Source organism: Bombina bombina, chromosome 8 (genome assembly GCF_027579735.1).
Source record: "Bombina bombina isolate aBomBom1 chromosome 8, aBomBom1.pri, whole genome shotgun sequence".
NCBI classification, from domain to species: Eukaryota; Metazoa; Chordata; class Amphibia; order Anura; family Bombinatoridae; genus Bombina; species Bombina bombina.
This window is the reverse complement of record NC_069506.1, coordinates 146,774,347-146,797,740: the sequence shown is the minus strand read 5'-3', so window position 1 is coordinate 146,797,740 and position 23,394 is coordinate 146,774,347. Positions and strand designations below refer to the sequence as shown.

Sequence of the window (23,394 nt, the reverse complement as noted above, 5' to 3'; positions counted from 1 at the left end):
ATCCGAATGAATCCGAAACGAATTCATTCGATTTCTTCTGAATTCGAATCGGTCCGAATCGATCCGAACCAAATTTTTCAACGCTGCACATGTCTAATATACAGTAGGTTGACTTCATATGTATATCATATGCAACAGTCTGTTGTACATTGTTACAAACATTTTAATAAACAAACAGTTATGTCTTTTTTAATTGTTATCTATCAATAAATTAACCAATGAATGTTCATACAATGATTTAGAAAAGAAGCAATTAAAGAAAGTATATATTAAGGAGAGACAAAAAGAACATCAGATGGAAATGAAAGACGAGAAAATCTGCTCTGGATGGAGATCTTCCTTAATTAAAAAGATAAAGGCCTCACTAATCCCTTTCCTCAAACAGTCTTGAGAGGTAGAGAGGGGCCGGCCTTCAGTGCTCTGATGTTGCATGGTACTTAAGAGTCTATATAAGAGGAAGGACATAATCTTATTACCTTCACTTTGTTGTGATTCAGAGGGTGCAAGAGAAGTAGAAAGCAAACAAATAATTTTCTAAAATAGATTTTACTTTTTTTATTTAAATAAAATAAGATATAATATTAGGAAAAAAGTACAAAAAAAGAAGGTGTTGTGGGAAATAACAATTGCCAAACAATGGGGAATTCTAAAAGTGGAGCTCTGTCCAAAGAAATCCTGGAAGACTTAAAGCTGAATACAAAATATTCAGAGGACGAGCTTTTTAAGTGGTACGAGAGTTTTAAGAAGCAATGTCCTGATGGCAAGATCTCGCGTACAGATTTTGAGAAGATCTACGCCAACTTTTTCCCCAACTCTGATCCCCAGACCTATGCCAGACATGTTTTTCGTAGCTTTGACACCAATGATGATGGCACGTTGGACTTCCGGGAGTACATCATTGCACTTCACCTAACCTCTTCGGGGAAAACCAGCCTCAAATTAGAGTGGGCATTTTCCCTCTTTGATGTTGATAGAAACGGTGAAGTTAGCAAAGTTGAAGTTTTGGAGATTATTACTGTAAGTTGCATGATCTACCTTTTTCCGTCCCCAGTGAAACATCTATGTTTGTCTATCTATCTACTGTATATATCTATCTATCTTTATCTGTTTGTGTTGTATGCGTCAGTCATGAGTAAACACATAAATGTAAATATTTCAACGTTATTTTATACAAAATTAGTATTAAATAAGAATGTATCATAGTTACACTGCATCATAGGTAGGATTCCTATGCCTATAAAAATATTTAATATAAACAGTAAATACAGTTTTATGCACCAGATGAATACTATAAGATTACATTACATTACCCTTAAAGGGATAGTTAACTCCAAAATTGTATTTTATGATTCAGATAGAACACACAATTTTAAACAACTTTCCAATTTAATTCTATTATCAATTTGTCTTCGTTCTCTTGGTATCCATTGCTGAAGGGACAGCATTGCACTACTGACAGGAAGCTCCCACTAGTGTAGGATATGTGCGTATTTATTTTTTAACAAGGGATACTAAGAGAACAAAGCACATTAGAAAATAGAAGTGAATTTAAAAGTGTCTTAAAATGACATGCTCTATCTGAATCATGCACGTTTAGTTTTGACTCTCCTATCTCTTAAATATCGCTGATGTAATTGTGTTAAACTTTCATTTTAAATCAGCTTCTGCAAAATAAATAATTAAGCTCATTTTCTTGAGGGATTAACTGTTAAAGTTACCATTTAATGGACCATAGACATTGATCTATTTATTATGTTATCAGAGTTAAATATTGGGCAGAAATTAAATTGATAACCTAACATATATATTGCTTCCATTGTAAGAGACATGTGCAAACTAGTAGATATATTACAGAAGCTGATAACATTTAAATGTCTTATAGATGGATATCAAAGATATTTGGGAATGAGTGAAGGAAGTTGTGTCAATGTAGTATTAATTGCATAACTTTATTATAAATGTATATATTTGTATAGAACTACAGACGGCTATTTTCCTGCGAAGCAAAGATCTAACAAATTTAATGCCAAATCATGTCTGCTTCTGAATTATGGGTGATTTTGTACCCTTTTTATTAATAAAAGTATCTGAACCTTCACATATTATCTTTTTTAACTGTATTTATTTTACTGTATTTCTAAAACAAAATAGCTAGTTCAGCTCTCCTAGGCTTTTCCAGTAGTAAAAAAAAAAAAAGAAATTAAAGAGACCTTCCAGCCCTGGCTATAATGAATGTCAGAGATAGGGCTAAACAATATTTTTTTTATATCCATAAAATCAATTATTTATTTGAAAATGAAATTACAGTCATTACTGAAGACACTTCAGGCCTCTCGTTCATGGTTGACTTGCTTCCCCTTTTGTACTGATCTGGATTTTGGAAGTTATCCAAAAGATGATAAACAAGAATATAAACACATTGTTATAGAAATATAATATGTTCCAAGTAAAGTATTCCATTTACAATATGGTGCCAAATGCCAGATTTGGGTATAGCTTACTTCCTCTGTGAAACTGTGAGTAATACATTTAGTAACCACTAAAAAATACATTATTAATTCATGTATAAATTAAAATTAATAAAACATGATCTTTGGGATGTTTTTGTGTGTTTCAGTAATAACATTTATTATCTGACATATTCCAGCCATTTGCTGTAATTTCATCAAATATAGTGACCATTTCCTAGATAGGCAAAAACATGCAGTGTCTTCAAGGTCTGCTGTTAAACACAATGCATTAGCTATGCAAGTGGAGCCAATAAAATTGTTAGCTACATCATAAAAATATTATAACTTGCTAGGAAACTTTTGTCAGTAATTCTAAAAGCAATAAACAGGACCTTAGAGGTTATGCTTAACTAAGCAATAACTGCAGTCTCTTTGGAAATCACAGTTAATGGAGTTAAGTTATGTAAATATTTCAAAGGTATAAACACTATAGTTTAATTAACCAAGCTTTATTAGTTCAGTGTCTTATATATGTGTGATTATTTAAAACAACTTTATTTGTACATTTTCTTACAATACTATTTTCACTATAGTATAACAATAAATTATATCAAAATAAATAGTGGTGGAAAGTTGCTAAATAATATGTAAGAATAATAATATACAACTTTTAGATAACAAGTATGCATTAATTGTATATAAATCCATACATCCAACAAATGTTTTGATCTATTTCTTGAATCCTTCAGCAGGCGTTAAAGGGACACTAAACCCTAATTTTGTCTTTAATGATTCCGATAGAGTATGCAATTTTAAGCAACTTTCTAATTTACTCTTATTATCAATTTCTCTTCGTTCTCTTGCTATCTTTATTTAAAAAGCAGGAATGTGATGCATAGGAGCCGGTCCATTTTTGGTTGAGAACCTGGGTTATGCTTGCTGATTGGTGGGTAAATGTAAGTCTCCAATAGCAAGCGCTATCCATGGTGCTGAACCTAAAATGGGTTGGCTGCTAAGATTTAGATTCCTGCTTTTAAAATAAAGATAGCAAGAGAACAAAGAAAAATTGATAATAGGAGTAAATTAGAAAGTTGCTTAAAATGTCATGCTCTATCTGTATCATGAAAGAAAAAATGTGGATTCAGTGTCCCTTTAACTGATCTCACTACTATTCTATGAGATAAAATCAGTGTGAATAAGCCATTCAAGATAGGGTATTGGCTTTTTTCCTGTAAATGTGAAATCATTTGAAAATCTTTATCAACATAAGCATTTCTTTTTAAGTAATTCATCAGTCTTGCAGAATTCAATCTAGTGATGGTTCATTCAAAAATAGTTTTCTGTGGTAATTCCATTATAAAGTGCTTTACACAAATCATCCCATAACAACTGTAGGGGTGGAATAAAAATGTAAAGTATTTTTTAAGAGGGTACTGCTAATATAAATAATCATATTATCTATTTTTTATTTTTTTTTAAGATTTTAAAACGTTGTTACCACAATTTAATGCCTGACTGAGATAAATTATAAATCTTTTTTAGGCATGATATAAAATAAATGCAAAATGCTCCTAAGCTAATGGACTTTGTCTACAGTTAAATTATTCTGTCATTTAAGCTACTTTTTTTGCCTGTGCAAGCCATGACAAGATGTTCAACTGTGAACTAGTCCTGTATCTTAATCTAGAACCAAATGATTTTCTACTTTATTTTGGAAACATGCTCCTGGCCTCCAGATTCCTGAAGCTTCAGAGGAAAATTGGACATGATAGTAAAATTTATAAACTGCTCTCATTTGTTATCCAATCAGGAGCAGCATATGTATGTAACCTCCTCTGTAACGCTCCTGCTGCAGGAGCTTGACTATGGGCTAGGCTACAAGTGGCACTGTAATTAGCACGTTCATTCGTTCGAACGCTAATACTGCTGAAAGTAAACTTTATATCTGCACGGGATAGCACTTGTATTACAAGTTGAAAGTAAAATATTATCGTATGTGCAAAACCAGATGCATGCTAACCGCTCGACTTTGGACATTGCGACTTTTCCCCATAAACTTCAATGTCGCGATGATAAAAAAAAACTTGCACTAACCTGACCACATTTAACCAAGATTGCTATAGCCAACGTGAGTTATGATTATTTTACATTCCAATACTCTTCACATAGAAGAGTGTATATATATATATATATATATATATACAGTATATATATATATATATATGTGTGTGTGTGTGTGTGCTTGCGTGTGTGTTTTTATGTATGTATATATGTTATGGGTAAACTAAGAAATCCGGGTAATACTAGGATTACCCGGGTAAAACGGACGTTACCCAAGTGGTTGTGGGTATTTCGTTTGTCTCCACCTACGGGAGCCAGTGAGGTAGCTCAGTTGGTAAATGCCCTGACTACAACAAAAAGCCTGTTTAAAAGATCCAAGGTCACAGGTTCAAATCCCGGCAGGGCTGACTCAGCCCTTCATCCTTCCGAGGTCAATAAAATGAGTACCATTAAATTGGGTAATAATAACAACAACTATTACTATTCAGCTGCCGATTTGGTGAATTCCGAAAGCGAGCGCTGAAAAAGTGCTTTGAGTCCCACTGGGAGAAAGGCGCTATATAAATACTAGTTGTTGTTGTTGTTATTATTATTATTATTATTACGGGGATTCAAGGAAGGCGCCCCACCGATCCTCTGGCATCCATCCCAATTGAACCTTGGGGAATGAGGTTTACATGGGGGCTTCACCTCCCTTGATCCACCCAGACGGAGGCAAAAAGATAGTGAATATGGGGGAATTACAGTGCATGCTATATATGTTTGATGCAGTAACTCCTCACTCTGAGGGGATTTATGATCATACATTGGGCTTTACCCACAGTCGCTTGGGTAATGTCCGTTTTACCCGGGTAATCCTAGGATTAGCCAATATCTGACTGACTTTACCCATAACATATAAATATATAAACATATTAATACATAAATACACATGTACATACACATTTGCGCTAATCCAATGAGAATGCAAAATGCAATTGGACTCGTGTTTTCGCATTTATGTCTTGTTTAGTTAAGAAGATTTCTTATTATGATTATTTAAAATGCTGTGCCTACTAAATATATAATTATTTTTCAAAGCAGGGGCATAACTAGACCTTGCTGGACCCCAGGGCAAAGGCTGCATTAGGGCTCCACAATTCAACACTGCCCTTTCTGGCTGTTTGTAATCAGAGTCAGCAGCTACATAGTAAGGCGAGGAGCTGCTTCTCTTTAAATGAGAGTCATCTGTCCCCCCTTGGTTAGTCTATGCCAGTGTTTTTGCACAGGCTTCCTGCACAAATATGGTTGTAGATTTTTCCTTACAGGTACATAGTCATCTTGAAAAACCTGCCACCGTATTGAAAAGGCAAATCCAAACACTTTCCTGAAACTGTAAGTCTAGTTTGCAGAGGGACACACATAGGGGCAGACACAATGCAGGTGGAGTGATGAAACTACTGATTGTAGGGCTTCATGGTCCTCCTAAAGGTGTGAGCAGGTCTCAGTTGAAGCCTCAGAAAATTCTATAGCTATACTCCTGTATCAAAGTAATATTTAATTTTAGTTTCCGGTGACGGATTTAGCGCAGTCGTGTTATCCATTCTCCAGATGTTAACGCACCCTAGGCTTTAACTTGAGCAGTAACATTTTACTCACAAGCGCAGAGTCGCTGCTGCAGTCTTGTAGTGAAAAGGGACTATACTCTCCGTGGTGATAAAGTGCTACGCTGCATGGTGATGGTGTCACACAGTTATAGGTATGACACCTAAATGTACTTTTTCATGTGTGTATATAAATATATACTGTGTGTATATATATATATATATATATATATATATATATATATATATATATATATATATACTGTGTATATATATATATATATATATATATATAAATTGATTATTCTCTGCATCTTCTTAGTTAGCATATGTTTGTTTGCTATACATACTTAACACTTCAGATTGGATGAATATAGTTTTAAAGATGGTAGTGTATTGTGTATTTATCTATGATTAAGCACCTTAAAGGGACAGTAAACATTCAAAATAATGATATATAATTCTGCACATGGTGCAGAATTATATAGCATTATCTTAGCGGCACCTTTATACATCTAAAGCATTTCCTGATTTTTTTATCCCAAAGTTGAACTCCGCTCAAGATTCTACTGAGCGGGTCTTGTTTTTCAAATGCGCTTTGTGGGCTCGCTATCTAGTCACAGCCCGCCTGATTGCTCCATTGAAGTGAATGTAGCTTGCTCCCGCTACCAGATCAGAGCGGGAGCAAGCTGCATTCACATCAATGGCGCAATCAGGCAGGCTGTGACTAGACAGCGTGTCCATGAAGCGCATTTGAAAAAACATAATTTATGTAAGAACTTACCTGATAAATTAATTTCTTTCATATTGGCAAGAGTCCATGAGCTAGTGACGTATGGGATATACAATCCTAACAGGAGGGGCAAAGTTTCCCAAACCTCAAAATGCCTATAAATACACCCCATGTGTCAGGTGGGAGGCTGATCTCTACATTAAAGCTAAAATTAACCCTGCAAGCTCCCTACAAGCTACCTAATTAACCCCTTCACTGCTGGGCATATTACAAGTGTGGTGCACAGCGGCAGTTAGCGGCCTTCTAATTGCCAAAAAGCAACGCCAAAGCCATATAAGTCTGCTATTTCTGAACAAAGGGGATTCCAGAAAAGCATTTACAACCATTTGTGCTATGATTGCACAATCTATTTGTAAATGATTTCAGTGAGAAACCTAAAGTTTGTAAAAAAAAATTAGGAAAAAAGTAAACAATTTTTTTTATTTGATCGCTATTGGCGGTGAAATGGTGGCATTAAATATACCAAAATGGGCCTAGATCAATACTTTGGGTTGTCTACTATACTACACTAAAGCTAAAATTAACCCTACAAGCTCCCTACAAGCTCCCTAATTAACCTCTTCACTGCCGGGCATATTACACGTGTGGTGCGCAGCGCCATTTAGCAGCCTTCTAATTACCAAAATGCAATGCCAAAGCCATATAAGTGTGCTTTTTCTGAACAAAGGGGATCCCAGAGAAGCATTTACAACAATTTGTGCCATATTTGCACAATCTGTTTGTAAATAATTTCAGTGAGAAACCTAAAATTGTGAAAAATTTAACGTTTTTTTTTTTATTTAGTCGCATTTGGCGGGGAAATGGTGTCATGAAATATACCAAAATGGGCCTAGATCAATACTTGGGGTTGTTTACTACACTATACTAAAGCTAAAAATAACCCTACAAGCTCCCTAACCTCTTCACTGCTGAGCATAATAAACGTGTGGTGCGCAACGGCATTTAGCGGCCTTCTAATTACCAAAAAGCAACCCCAAAGCCATATAAATCTGCTATTTCTGAACAAAGGGGATCACAGAGAAGCATTTACAACCATTTGTGCCATAATTGCACAAGCTGTTTGTAAATAATTTCAGTGAGAAACCTAGTTTGTGACAAAATGTGTGAAAAAGTAAACAATTTTTTTTATTTGATCACATTTGGCGGTGAAATAGTGGCATGAAATATACCAAAATGGGCCTAGATTAATACTTTGGGTTGTCTTCTAAAAATAAAATTATAAATGTCAAGGGATATTTAAGGATTCCTGACAGATATTAGTGTTCTAATGTAACTATAGCTAATTTTGAAAAAAGTGTGTTTTTTCCCATTTTTTCCTCATATTATATATTTTTTTTTATAGTAAATTATAAGATATGATGAAAATAATGATATCTTTAGAAATTCCATTTAATGGCGAGAAAAACGGTGTATAATAAGTGTGGGTACAGTAAATGAGTAAGAAGAAAATTACAGCTAAACACAAACACTGCAGAAATGTAAAAATAGCCCTTGTCCTTAAGGGTAAGAAAATTGAAAAATGGTCTGGTCATTAAGGGGATAAAGGGGTATTTGTGGTGTTAATTGTATACTTGTTTTTTCATGTGTGTGGCCGAAACCTCATGCAGTAAAAGATGTTTGCTTAAAGTTCCTGTGTGCCTACTTTTTTTGGAGATCATACAGGATCCACATCAGGTTCTGATTTCCAGTGGAGTTGGTTTATCTATTACCAAGTAGAGCACCGGCATTTGTCACATTGGTTGGTGTGTGCTGCTCTTTTATCACATTATATGTACTGCATGTATAACAGTGTACATTTGCTGTCCCCTCAAAATAAATCAACACTCAGCCATTAATGTCTAAACTGTTGGCAACAAAAGTGAGTACACCTCTAAGTGGAAATGTCCAAATTGGGCCCAATTAGTCATTTTCCTCCCCGGTGTCATGTGACTCATTAGTATTACAAGGTCTCAGATGTGAATGGTGAGCAAGTGTGTTGAATTTTGTGTTATCGCTCTCACACTCTCTCATACTGGTCACTGAAAGTTCAACATGGCACCTCATGGCAAAGAACTCTCGGAGGATCTGAAAAAAAGAATTGTTGCTCTACATAAAGATGGCCTAGGCTTTAAGAAGATTGCCAAGACCCTGAAACTGAGCTGCAGCACTGTGTGCAAGACCATATAGTGGTTTAACAGGACAGGTTCCACTCAGAACAGGCCTTGCCATGGTCGACCAAAGAAGTTGAGTGCATGTGCTTAGCGTCATATCCAGAGGTTGTCTTTGGGAAATATATGTATGAGTGCTGCCAGCATTGCTGCAGAGGTTGAAGGGGTGGGGGTCAGCCTGTCAGTGCTCAGACCATACGCCGCACACTGCATCAAATTGGTCTGCATGGCTGTCGTCCCAGAAGTGAGCCTCTTCCAAAGATGATGCACAAGAAAGCCGGCGAACAGTTTGCTTAAGACAAGCAGACTAAGGACATGGATTACTGGAACCATGTCCTGAGGTCTGATGAGACCAAGATAAACTTATTTGGTTCAGATGGTGTCAAGCATGTGTGGCGGCAACTAGGTGAGGAGTACAAAGACAAGTGTGTCTTGCCTACAGTCAAGCATGGTGATGGGAGTGTCATGGTCTGGGCCTGCATGAGTGCTGCCGGCACTGTGGAGCTACAGTTCATTGAGGGAACCATGAATGCCAACATGTACTGTCACATACTAAAGTAAAGCATGATCCCCTCCCTTCGGAGACTGGGCTGCAGGGCAGTATTCCAACATTATAACGACCCCAAACACACCTCCAAGACAATCATTGCCTTGCTAAAGAAGCTGAGAGTAAAGGTGGTGGACTGACCAAGCATGTCTCCAGACCTAAACCCTACTGAGTATCTGTGGGGCATCCTCAAATGGAAGGTTGGGGGAGCTCAAGGTCTCTAACATCCTCCAGCTCCGTGATGTCATCATGGAGGAGTGGAAGAGGACTCCAGTGGCAACCTGTGAAGCTCTGGTGAACTCCATGCCCAAAAGGGTTAAGGCAGTGCTGGAAAATAATGGTGGCCACACAAAATATTGACACTTTGGGCCCAATTTGGACATTTCCACTTAGGGCTGCCAACGGTTTAGACATTAATGGCTGTGTGTTGAGTTATTTTGAGGGGACACCAAATTTACACTGTTATACAGGCTGTACACTCACTACTTTACATTGTAGCAAAGTGTAATTTCTTCAGTGTTGACTCATGAAAAGATATAATAATATATTTAAAAAAAAAATGAGAGGGGTGTACTCACTTTTGTGAGATACTGTACACACACACACACATATATATATATATATATATATATATATATATATATATATATATATATATATATATATATATATACACACACACACACATTTTATTGAGTGTATATGACAGAATATTATTGTCCTTGCCCTATGATGTGTACTATTTTGGCCAGCCTTTGGAAGTCAATGATATTAAAAAAAAATTAAAAAAAAATAAACATAAATTTAAACGAAAGATAAAGTAAAAAAAAAAATAGTGTTTCACATAAATATACTAAGTAAATTTTCACTTGACACCTGTTATCTAATATGCTTTGTTCTTTGGCATTCTTTGTTGAAAATATACTTAGGTAGGCACTTAAGCAGCAATGCACTACTGTGAGCTAGCTGCTAATTGGTGGCTGCACATATATGCCTATTATAATTGGCTCACCAGATGTGCGTTGTTGCCAAAAGAATAAAGCAAATTTGATAATAGCAGTAACTTGGAACTGAAATTGCATGCTCTATCTGAATCATTAAATAAAAGGTTTGAGTTTCATGTCCCTTTAAAACAAAAAGCAGCATTATTTTTCTATGCCTTGCTGCAAGCATCTGGCTGGTCTGCCTTATGGATGCACTGACATTAAATGTTTGCTTGTAATGTTTTCAAAGAGGTTTCAAATTAACAAAAATTGTCAGGGTGTAAAATGTTGGCCATAAAGGAAAAATATTTTTTACCCCTCACCGATTTCATGGCAGCTGACATCTCTGAGATTTGGGGGTGCTACATCAATAAATAGGATGCACCCCAACACACTGCCACTAAATAAATGGGCCTTGAATATATTTATATAAAATAATCATATCACCTTTTTTCTAGGAAAAACAGGCCCAGTTTGACTAAACTCTCCTCTTAAATTCTCAATTCCCCTTATTAGTTTTGTGGCCCTTCTGTAAATGTTTTCTAAGTCTGCAAAAATTAAAATTGCTCAACATAACTGCACTCCATACTCAAGGTGAGCTCTTACCAGGGATTTATTTAGTAACAGAATTATGTTTTCCTCCCTTTAATAAATGCCTTTAATACATGCTAGTATCTTCAAATCTTTACCTTGTTAACTATGAGTATGCCCAAATCTCTTTCCTCTCTGTTTTGTTAAGTCTAGTCCCTTTTAAATAATAGGTTGCCTGTTTATGTTTACTTCCAAAATGCAGAACCTTACATTTTCCAGTATTAAATCTCAATTTCCATTTACCAGCCCATGATTCTTCCAATTTTTGTAAATCCCCTTGCAAAGCAATTTCATCCTGCACTGATCTAATGACTATACACAACTTTGTATCATCTGCAAAAATAGAGATGTTGCTATTTAATCCTTGCTTATAGTCATTAATAAAAAATATTAAAAAGAAGTGGGCCCAGTATTGATCCCTGGGGACTCCACACATTACCTTTGTCCAATCTAAGTATGAGTATGATCCGTTTACTACTACTCATTGCTCCCAGTGTTTTATCCAGTTATTTATTCATGAGCTAACATTTTCAGCTATTCCAAATCCCTTAATTTTGTAAAATAATCTCTTCATGTTGCACTGCATGAAAAGCCTTTGCAAGATCCAAGTATATCACATTAACTGATTCCCCTTTATCTATATGTTTACTTACTTTCTCATATGATCTAATAAGATTAATTTGTCATAATCTATTTCTCATAAAAACATGCTGATTTGGACTCATAATCTTGTTTACACAAATATACTCATCAATATAATCCCTTGCAATCACTTATACAGTAGGTATCTTCCCCACTACCGATGTCAGACTAACTGGTCTATAGCTTCCTAGATCAGCCCTGCTTCCTTTTTTAAAAAGTGGCACTACATCAACTTTTCACCAGTCCTGGGGTACTATGCCGGAGGATAATGAGTCTTGAAAAATTAAGAGTAGAGCTTTAGCTATAACAGGGCAAAATTCCCTTAAAACCCTTGGGTGTATTCCATTTGGACCTGGAGTTTTATTTTCCTTAATATTATCCATTTTTTTTTCCTGATATCCTCTAGAGATAACCCAGTTATTGGTATGGGCTTTTATGTTCCCGTTTGTTTCAATGTATCTCGCATTGGTTCCTGCCTGATATTTAAATTTAAATGAAAACCAATTTTCTTTTTTTTTATAATTCTTTTTTATTAAGGACAAAAGATAATGAACAGATATGATTACAGTTTTACATCAAAGACGGCATAATCATGCGTAAATGAACATTTGTACAGTTAAGTATAGGTAGGTACAGTATCAGATAATGCCATGGAGCAATCTCTCATGTCCCATTTTTTGATTTTCAGTTACAAAAGAAAAGGAACAGATGTGATTACAGTTTTACATCAAAGACAGCATTATCATGAGTAAATGAACATTTGTACAGTTAAGTATAGGTAGGTACAGTATCGGATAATGCCATATAGCAATCTCTCATGTCCCATTTCTTGGTTTTCAGTTATTCCTCCTCATCCTTTAATTGGTAGTAACATGCTTTAACTTTCCCTCTCCTATCCCCCCCACTCCCCTCTCCCAGAACTCAGACATAACCTAACTACATTTAAACTCAATAACCATATGATGCTAATTCCATCATCTTATAATAAAGCTGCTCTGGGTCATACTTTGTGGTATATAGAGAAAAAAAAAAAAAAAAATCTCCAACTCCCTAGATAGAGATGTTCTCTCTCTCCTCCCCCCCCCCACCCCCTCTTGTCTGTTGCAGGAATCTCCATTCTCCTCTCAAAGAGGCTGTCAGCATGTATTCAGTATGGGCAAAGGGGAGCAATAGCTGTTTTTGTGAGTCTATAGTTAGGGTTTCAATATATTTCCGCCATTTAGTAATAAAGTGTCTAAGTCGTCTGTCGGTGTCCATCTTAGTGTCTAGCTGTTCAGTAATCAGTTGTTTGTGTACGTTGTGTTTAAATGCATTAAAAGGTAGGAGCAGCATTCCCGGTCCAGACCCCAAGAATAGTCTTTCTGGCGATTAAAATTATGGTAGTTAGTATTGAGATGTGCCTAGCGTCTTGTTCCTCCCAATCCAAGAAGCAAATTTGCTCCACTTCTAACTTAACCCTGATTTTGATGACGTTTGTGATCCAGTAAGCTATCTTTCCCCAGAACTGTCTAACTCGTGGGCAGGTATAGAAGTAATGAAGGAAATCCAGGTCGTTAATCCCGCACTTACTGCACTTATTTACCACCCCAAGCTTCCATTTAGCTAGTCTTCGTGGGATAATGTAGTCTTTATGCAGCATTCTTATCTGGGATTCTCTCAGTGTCATAGATAACGTTGCCCTTTTAACGTTCTCTATACTGTGTTGGATTAGTTCTGACATATTTTCCCTTTCTAATTGTCCCCTCCATTTGTTTTCCAATAGTGTTAAATGCTTAGATTCAACCTGGTTCAGCAGTGTTGTATATATCCCCGAGATAGAAAAGCTTCCAAGCTTGAAAGTGGAGACCGACGCGCTAAATACGTGCGGTTCCCAGAATTGTGGTTCTTCCCTAATTAGTTGACCGACATAATACCTCAACTGGAGATAGGCATAGAAGTGGGTCCGAGGTAGCCCATATTGAGTCTGCAGCTACTCAAAAGACCTGACACATTTTCTAGGGATGTCTAAAGCATCCCCCACCGAACATAAACCCTTAGCTTCCCAAATGGTAAACGGGGAGGTGTCCATTCCGGGGGGGAAACAAGTGTTATTTCTCAACGGGGTTAGTCTGGGGGACACGTGCCGTCGGCCAGTGTGTCCCAGGGCTAGTCGCCATGCTCTCAACACATCTTTATAAAGAAAGCTATCTCTGACCTCCATAGGAATGTCATTAAGTGGGGCGTATGGCAGGAATGAGGGATCAAATCCCCCAAAGCATTTCTCTCTAGTTCATACGTATAAAAGTGCTCTGTTTTTAGTTGCCAGTCCAACATGAGGCGGCTAAGTGTTGCCCAGTTGTATAGCTTCAGGTCGGGAAGACCCAGCCCACCAGAGGAGGGTCGTGCATATAATTTCATTAGAGCTATCCTAGGTCTGCCTCCCTTCCATAGAAACTTAGATAGGGCCTTTGTGTATGTCGCCAGATCCTTTCTTGTAATCAAAAAAGGTAGCATCAAGAGGGGATACAGGATACGTGGTAAGATAACCATTTTTACCAAGTTGATTCGTCCTGTGAGGGAGACCGGTAGGTTCCTCCACCCTTCCAAGGTTTGGGCCAGTTCACGACACACCTGTGTAACATTATTATGGTATAAGACTTGTCTGTTGGTGGACAATTGAATGCCCAAGTAAGTCAAAGTGTCTTTAGCTTCCTGAAACGGATACGAGCCTATCTGCGCCTTACGCTTCCGAAGCCACAGGATTTCCGATTTCGTTTTATTTATCCTGTATCCTGAAAAGGACCCAAAGGCCTCAATTGTCGCCAGGATTTTTGGGATGTGCTTTGCTGGGTGCTCCACAAATAGGAGCATGTCATCCGCATATACTGCTAGATGCATTTTCTCATTTCCCAGCCTCATACCTGGATATACCTTGCGTAGTTTAACAGCCAGAAGTTCTAAGGCCAGGTTGAAGAGGAGTGGAGATAAGGGACACCCTTGATGGGTGCCCCTTTGTAAGGTAATACGCGGTGAAAACAAGCCATTAGCCATGATGGAGATCCATGGGGCTTTGTAGATGTTGCTGACATACTGAAGAAAGGGTCCCGAGAAGCCAAAGCGTCGCATTACATCCAGCAAGTGGCTCCACTCCACCCTATCGAAGGCCTTCTCCGCATCCAGGGATAGCAGGAAGGCCTCCGGCTTATCTAGCGCTGTGGGAAGCTCCGAGTCCCTTTCATAATGCGCTATGGCATGCAACACTCTTCGCACATTAGTCACGGATGTTCTGCGGCACATAAATCCGGTCTGGTCCGAGTGAATAATGTCGGTCAAGATTACTTTCAGCCTGTCAGCCAGGATCTTCATCAGTATCTTGTAATCCGAATTGAGTAGGGAGATGGGACGATAGGACTCAGGGAGCCCCGGGTCCTTCCCAGGCTTCGGAATCAATGACACATGCGCCATTGTAAACGTCTGAGAAGGAGGCGCCAGCTCTGTATAGTATAGATTGTACAAAGTAGTCAAGGTAGGTGTAATCTGGGTCTTCAGCATTTTGAAGAACTCAACAGGGAGGCCGTCGGGGCCTGCTGCCTTCCCGTTGGACATGGAGGATATAGATTTTAAAATTTCCTCAGGAGAGATAGGTGAGTTGAGGGCCGTCACCTGTTCTTCCTTGAGTTGTGGGAGATCAAGATCTCTCCAAAAGGATGTTACAACCTCCTGGGGAGGCTTCGTTTGGCTAGCATATAGGGTGGTATAGTAATCCGCCAAGGCCGCCACTATAGACTCTGGGGTCTTATGTGTCTTGTTGCGGTGGGTGATCGCCGCAATAGGCCTACGAGCAGTCCGCTTTTTAATCAGTGAGGCCAATAGCCTACCCGATCTGTCTCCTTCTCTATAATACTTTGCCTGGGTTCTGAGGAGTTGTGTAACCGCTTGGTGACCCAGAAACCCATCTAGTTCTCCCTTGCTCTCAAGGCACTTGTCCCTCAGGACCTGACATGGGTTGCCACAGTAAGCCTGGTAAGCTTCCGTTAAGGCCTCTTGTAGTTTTTGCAACCTGGTTTGGGTTTTTCTCCGTAGGGCGGCCACATAAGAGATAATGTCGCCCGTTAAAACCGCTTTCACCGTATTCCAAAACAATTCTGGATTGTCTCGGTGAGCTTGGTTGTCTGTATAGAAGTCGCTGCATGCATGTGTTAGATGCTTGGAAAAAGCGTCAGATGTGTAAAGGAAGCTTGGGAATCTGAGCGTCTGCTTATTTGCAATCACGGTTCCGACCGCGAGGATACGTTCAACTGGGGCATGGTCAGAGACCACCACGTTGTGGATTTTGGTTTTAGTAATCCTTGGAATCATGCCAGAGGATGTCATAAATAAATCTATGCGCGATAGTGTTGGGGTAGCTCTAGAGATACATGTAAAATCTCTACTTTCCGCATTCCTTAACCTCCAAACATCCACTAGCTGTAAGGAGTTAGAGATTCTAGAGAAGATTTTGCGTTCAAAAGTGCCAGTGCACCCTGACCGACAGCCACCCGTTGTACGTTCCTGATCTCTCATTCTATCGCAGACGGGGTTTGAAGCTAAGTTAAAGTCACCCCCGAGGATAATCTCGGAGCCCGTGAAAGGCATAAGTGTTTGTATAAGTCGTGTCCAGAAGGCTGTAGATTTACAGTTTGGGGCGTATATGTTGCATACTACTAGCACCTTCTGATTTATTCTAACCTTAACTACTAGAAATCTGCCCTCCTTATCCTTAAGTGTGTGTAAGATTTCAAAGTTCCCTCTTTTCCCAAACAGTATAGCGATGCCCCTACTCGAATTAGTGTAAGAGATATGTTTCACTTCCCCCACCCAATCTCTCTTCAGTTTCTCATGTTCTGCATCAGATAGGTATGTCTCCTGCAGTAGTGCAATGTCAGTTCCTAAGCGTCTTAAATGTGTCAGTATAGTACTTCTCTTAGCGGGAGAATTAATCCCCCCTACATTCCATGATATAAATCTTACCGCCATCTAGGTGATGTCATGTGAGTTCAGATCGCATCAGTACCCTGTGAGGGAGGAGGAGAGAGAAGAAAAAAAAAAAAAAAAAAAGGAAACCCTTCTCACCTTTCTACTTGTATCCACAATTGGTTCACACACATTGTGCAGTATCCTAGATATAAGCACGCCTGTTATCTGCAGCTCTGAAAGGAAACCTGACAGATTACAAAGCACTCTAGAATGGAGTTTGCTTTCTACATCTTCTTTGTAATGAACATTTAAACTAATGCATACTGGATACGCCACATCCAGATATAGAGCCAGTGATCCATTCCTGAGAGAAAGTATTAATATTTTGGCTGCAGCATTTAAAAAGAGTAGCATATACAAATAGATCCTACAACCAACAATGAGCATGCAAGGTGTGTGAGAGTGCTTAATTAAACTAAGTATCATGTCGCATATAGCCAGTGCAGCATAGGAAAGTATAACATAACGAGTCAAACTATTTTCCCTGTTAAACATAGATATTAAACACATTGATATAACAATAAAATATAGCGGTTAGGGATAAAGTTAACCTTTACCCCGGGTATAAAATACACAGTTACCATCCTCCCTCCCCCCCCACCTCTCACCCTGGGTCAGAGCGGGATGATCTGGGTGAGTCTGCACCTTCCCTGTCTCCCACACTATTTAGATACACATTGGCTTCTTGTGGGGTATCAAAAAATTTAGGGCCGGAGGGGGTCAGAAGCTTCAGTCTAGCGGGGTAAAGGAGGTACACTTTTTTCCCTTTTCTATTCAATTCAGAACAGATTGGGGAAAACTCTTTACGCTTTCTCATTAGCTCAGAAGAGAAGTCTTGAAAGATTAATAGCTTAGAGCCATCAAACAAAACAGGGGAAGCTTTCCTAAAGGCTCGCAGCATCTCCACTTTAAGCTGAAAGTGTAGCAACCTGATCATAACCTGTCTGGGTTGAGTATTACCCCTATCAGTTTGTCTCTCTGGGCCTATTCTGTGCGCCCTTTCTACGCTGCCTTTGAACACAGCTGGTGTTATTTTTAAGAGCCTAGGTAGGGTCTCCTCTATAAAACAGATAAGATCTTTGGGTTTCACACTCTCAGGGATACCTAGTATGCGCAAGTTGTTGCGGCGAGACCTGTTTTCCAGGTCTTCTAACCTTTGGTGCAGATTAATGTTTTGCTTCAGTAGGGCATCTAGCTGTGTGTCGTGTGTTACTGAGGTATCCTCTAACCCTGACACCCTGTCCTCCATTTCGGTGAATCTGACAGAGAACTGCTTCATCTCTCCAGTCAGATGGTCCAGACCCCTCTGGAGGTTTTCCATTTTTGGGAGAAAGATAGAGGAAAGCTGCTGAACCACTGCATGGGTGTCTATGGAATTTGCAGCAATTTCCTGCCCCCCAGGGGTTGTTTACTGCAGGTGGTCAGCAGCTCCCCTGTTCTTGTTTACATTTTTATTTTTGCCTGACATTTTTCCCCCAGACAGGAATCTATCCATGTACCAATGCAGTGTGATCTAATGGCTTTTCAGTGAGCAAATAGCAAAAACAAAGCATACACATAAAAAGAGAAAAAGCACTGTGCAGATAAACAAAACCATAAAGAAACAAAACATATAAACCCCTCTCAGTGCCTTTAAAAGTATAGGCTTCAGTGCGTTCTGATCTTCCAGGAGAGCCCAAAATCAGAAGTTATTCTCCTATGTGTTAAGTCCAAAGTCACAGCCTGATTAATTAAGGCTAGCAAAGTGATTAGCCAAGGTTGTGAAGAGGGTGGCTAAACTTTCAGTCCCAGTGTATAGGTTTCACTTAAAGTTGTAGAGTGTAAGCCTTTCCCTCACATCCAGACTGTGGCTCTGTCTATCAGAGGCAATCCAAAAATCTAGCCCCCACACCACTCGCTATCTGGATGATATTCCCCTCTATCAGATATGAGAAAGAACAGTGTGTCTGGCCCGGTGTTGTACAGACAGGGGCAGTTTAAGCAAAGTGGTGGGTCCTCCAACTAGGGGGATGTAATGACTCTAGTGATGGGGTGTTCTAGCCCTTGACAGAGACGTGCCTCAAGGAGGTATGTAGCGGGCCTATGCAGGGGTGCATGTAAAGTACTTTACCCTGTCTTCGTTTCGTCTCAGGTGGTGAGCCGCTTCACTGTATTCCAAATGCTGTCCGGAGGCAGACAGGGGATCAGCCAGTTGTGCGGCAGTGAATAGGTGTCCGTGTGAAAACTGAAGCAGCCGGCTATGCGTGGGGGCAAGATGGCGCCCGGGGCTTTTCGCGCCAAATGAGGATCGCTGCTGCAAAAAGAGTGAGCCTGCTCCTTTAATGCGATGGCCTCACCCTCCACTCCTCCGCTCCTCTCAAGTCCCCACCGGCAGGTATATGTAGAGGTTTGCTCACCCGAACTCCGTCTCTCCTCCGCCTCTCAGTTAACCCCTGTATGGAGCACAGGTATGCGTGGGGCAGGGAGCCGGTCCCTTCACCGCTGGGATACCGGGTTGCCGCTCAGGGGGAAAAGGCGCTGCCCAGCTTTCTATCTCTCTTCGGGTTACAGCAGGCGCCTTATCCAGATACTACCTCCGTGTCAGAGTGCGGTATTGTGGCGTATCTATTTACAAATGCACTTTGTGTGCTGTTTGACTTGCGGCGGGGGTCTGTGGTGTTAGACCAGTGCCGAAGGTGCCGGATACCCCATGTATCAAGGCCAAAGTGCACCTGGGCTCCTAGGAGGGTATTATTCTGCTAGGGCAGATAGAAGTGCCACGGGCAGGTTAGTTAGAATTGGTATTTCTGCTGAACAGCTCCGGAGCTCACACTCAGAGCTGCTTACTCCTTGGCCCGCCCACCGGAAGTCCTGAAAACCAATTTTTTTTTTCATGATTCAGATAGAGCATGTAATTTTAAACAACTTTCTAATTTACTTCTATAATCAATTTTTATTCATACTCTTGGTATTTTTGGTTGAAAAGCAGGAACATAAGACTAGGAGACTGCCCATTTCTGGAGCAGTATATGGCAGCAGTTTTGCAAGAATGTTACCTATTTGCAAAAGCACTAGATGGCAGCACTATTTACTACCATGTAGTGCTCCAGTTGCCTGCCTAGGTATCTCTTCAACACAGAATATCATAGGAATTAAGCAAATTTGATAATAGAAGTAAATTGGAAACTTTTTCTTAAAAATGGCATGTCAGAGCCTGTAAACCGTTAAATCTTAAAAAATTGTCATGACTGTTGATCAGTATAACAAAGGTTTAATTAAGCAACAAGTTAAGGAACTATTTTCAGATGTGTTTCAAGGGCTAGGTTGTTTGCCTGGTGAATGAAGCATTAAACTAAAACCAGATACACATCCAGTAATTCATTCACCAAGATGGATTCCAATTGCCATAAAAGACAAACTCAAAGAGGAACTGGATCGCATGGTAAATTAAGGAGTTATTACAAAGTTCTTAAATATGTCAAAGGTCTTATTGTGCGTTCATCGGAAACTGGATTACAATATTTTGACCCCCAGAAGGAGGTAACAATACAGGTTGATGCCTCTCAGTTTGGTTTAGGAGCAGTGCTAATGCAGGAAGGCAGGCCTGTTGCATATGCTTCCAGATCAATGACTCCTACGCAACGCAACTATGCCCAAATAGAAAAAGAAATGTTGGCCATTGTAATTGATTGTGATAAGTTTCATCAATACATCTATGGGCAGAAAGTCACAGTTGAGACTGATCATAAACTACTTATGAGCATCATGGAAAAAACACTTGTGTCCACTCCACCAAGGCTGCAAAGAATGATCCTAAGAATACCAAAATATGATATGCATGTAGTATATGTACCTGGCAATATAATTCCAGTAGCTGATATGCTTTCAAGGACATTTAAGCCTGGACAAGACGAAAGAGAGGAAAGGGACTTGGAAGAGCATGTGCACTCTTTACTTTCACAATTACCTGCAACTGATGAGAAACTTAAAGAAATACAGCTAGCAACAGAAAAGGATGCAGCTATGGCCAATTTGATCACAATAATAAGGCAAGGATGGCCAAACTCAAAAGCCAAAGAGAATGTTGACTTAAAACCTTACTGGAATGTAAGAAAAGAACTGTCAATAATTGATGGGATTGTTTTTAAAGGGGAGAGAATTGTGCTTCCCCCAGAGCTCAGGAAAGAAATAAGAAAACTGCATATAGGGCATTTTGGAATAGCCTTGTGTAAAATACGTGCTAGGGATCTCTTATATTGGCCTGAAATGAATTCACAGATTGAAGACATGGTCAATAATTGTGCAACATGTCAAGAAAATCAAAAATCAAACCAAAAGGAGCCAATGGTAACAAGAGTACAGCCAGAGAGAGTTTGGCAAAGAACTGCATCAGACCTAAATCCATTTAAATATTCTACAATAAATAATAATAATACACTAAATATTTAAAACTAAATTGTTTAGAGGTCCAATTGTGTGAGGCCTTTTCTATGGCAATGCATTTAACTTACAAAAAAAGATATATTAAAAAGCAGAAGGCATATCCTTGAAAGGATTACTCATACTTAATTTGGAGAACATTGGAGAATATTCATTTTCAGGGACAGATATCCTGATACCATAGATACATTGCTAGATTTTTAATTTAATAAATTAAGGGTAAATAGAATGTTTTCTTGTTTCCAATGGAAAATAAGACTTTTCAGACTGTGCTGTGTAGCACTTATGCCAAGCTGGCATAATATCATGCAGACGTGCCCTGGACGCCAGTTTTCGTGCATTTGAGTTGTATTTCTTTTTTAGATCATACTTTATTTATCTTGGCAAATAAGTACACACAAATTTCAACAATAACAACTTGAATGGTTCAATTTAGTGACAAAACAATGGCTTACTAGTTTTAGTTGATATTAATTATAATTATTTATGTGTTGCAAGTAGCCAGCATCAGTTAACAATGTTTGTATATTGAAACAGCACAATACTTTGTTTAAAGTAGCCTCAAATATAAGTTTCTAATGACTGAATTTTTAGCACAACAGCCAACTCTTTATTTGAGAACAAGCCAACTTTACAATTGTGAAGATTAAATAATAAACTACTTATGAAAGTTCCACTAGAAACTAATATACATTATATATCTTGAAAAAAAATTCACATGTGCCTTAGAAATAAATCATTGCATTTAAAAAAAAAATCATGCAAAATGAATGTCTTGGAAATATTTACTACTGTCATTTTGATAGCAAATTTTGCTTTATTATATTGTTCATCTTACCTCTTTTCATGTGAAAAATTAGATATAATGGAGCTCTTGCATATATAAAACAATGAGCTAGATTCATAAAAGCTCTTGAGACTGAGGTGCCTAATTGTAAATGCAAGAAGTTTACTGAGCATTGATTGCTTCACCTATTTCGCTAGTGGGCAATCTGTCCATTAACATATATAGTTGTGTCAAGGGCCCCAATATATGATATATTGCACATCAAATGAGAATGCTAGCAATAAAAAAAAATACAATTGCAACAAATAGGAAACATGCTTGGAAAATAAGTTATGTAAAGGTGTCTAATAATAAAATATCTGCATGTCTGTTCTGATAGCATTAACGGCAAAGTGTATCATAATAGCAGGCAAGAAGGTTTGCAAGTAGAAAACCTGTCTGCTCAGGGCCGGTGCTTCAATAGAGGCATCTAAGCGACTGCCTAAGGGCACCCCTGCAGGGGGGCGCAAATTTGGTGCATTCATTTTTTTTTCTAACATACATATCTATTTATTTATTTTGCTGTCTAGCATTCATAGTAGGTTCAAAGTTCATCCCACCCGTGATAGACTGTACCAAGCACAGGGGGTATTTGGAAGGGCCGGTATGTTCACTAGAGTAAATGTATGCTGCTAGCGGTGACTTTAACGTGTGCTCCCTGGTCCTCACAATGTTTTTGTTTCACGAACCCCTTATTATTAGGGTGACCATATTGCCACTTTAAAAAGGGACACATATGAAAAATACATATGTCAGAGCTGTTTTCAGGGCTGTTTAAAGAAATGTTTTGTATAAAAACCCAGACAAATGTATTTTTTATATGTGTCCCTTCTTAAAGCAGCAATATGGTCAGCCTACTTATTATGGTATTTTACTTTTAAAGGGACATTATACACTCATTTTTTCTTTGCATAAATGTTTTGTAGATGATCTATTTATATAGCCCATAAAGTTTTTAAAAAAAATAAATGTATAGTTTTGCTTATTTTTAACCCCTTAATGACCGCAGCACTTTTCCATTTTCTGTCCGTTTGGGACCAAGGCTATTTTTACATTTCTGCGGTGTTTGTGTTTAGCTGTAATTTTCCTCTTACTCATTTACTGTACCCACACATATTATATACCGTTTTTCTCGCCATTAAATGGACTTTCTAAAGATACCATTATTTTCATCATATCTTATAATTTACTATAAAAAAATTTATAAAATATGAGGAAAAAATTGAAAAAAACACACTTTTTTAACTTTGACCCTCAAAATCTCCTACACTTCAACAACTACCAAAAAACTCACATGCTAAATAGTTTCTAAATTTTGTCCTGAGTTTAGAAATACTCAATGTTTACATGTTCTTTG

General features: G+C 38.5%; 1 protein-coding gene across 1 annotated transcript in view; it reads left to right on the top strand.

The window, feature by feature from the left end:
- Positions 1-636: 636 nt before the first annotated feature.
- Positions 637-23,394, top strand: part of LOC128638049 (visinin-like) — a 66,703-nt gene continuing 43,945 nt past the window's right edge. The window contains exon 1 of the mRNA XM_053689920.1: positions 637-1,017. Coding sequence (XP_053545895.1) covers positions 637-1,017 — 381 coding nt within the window. The remainder of the gene's footprint in view (positions 1,018-23,394) is intronic.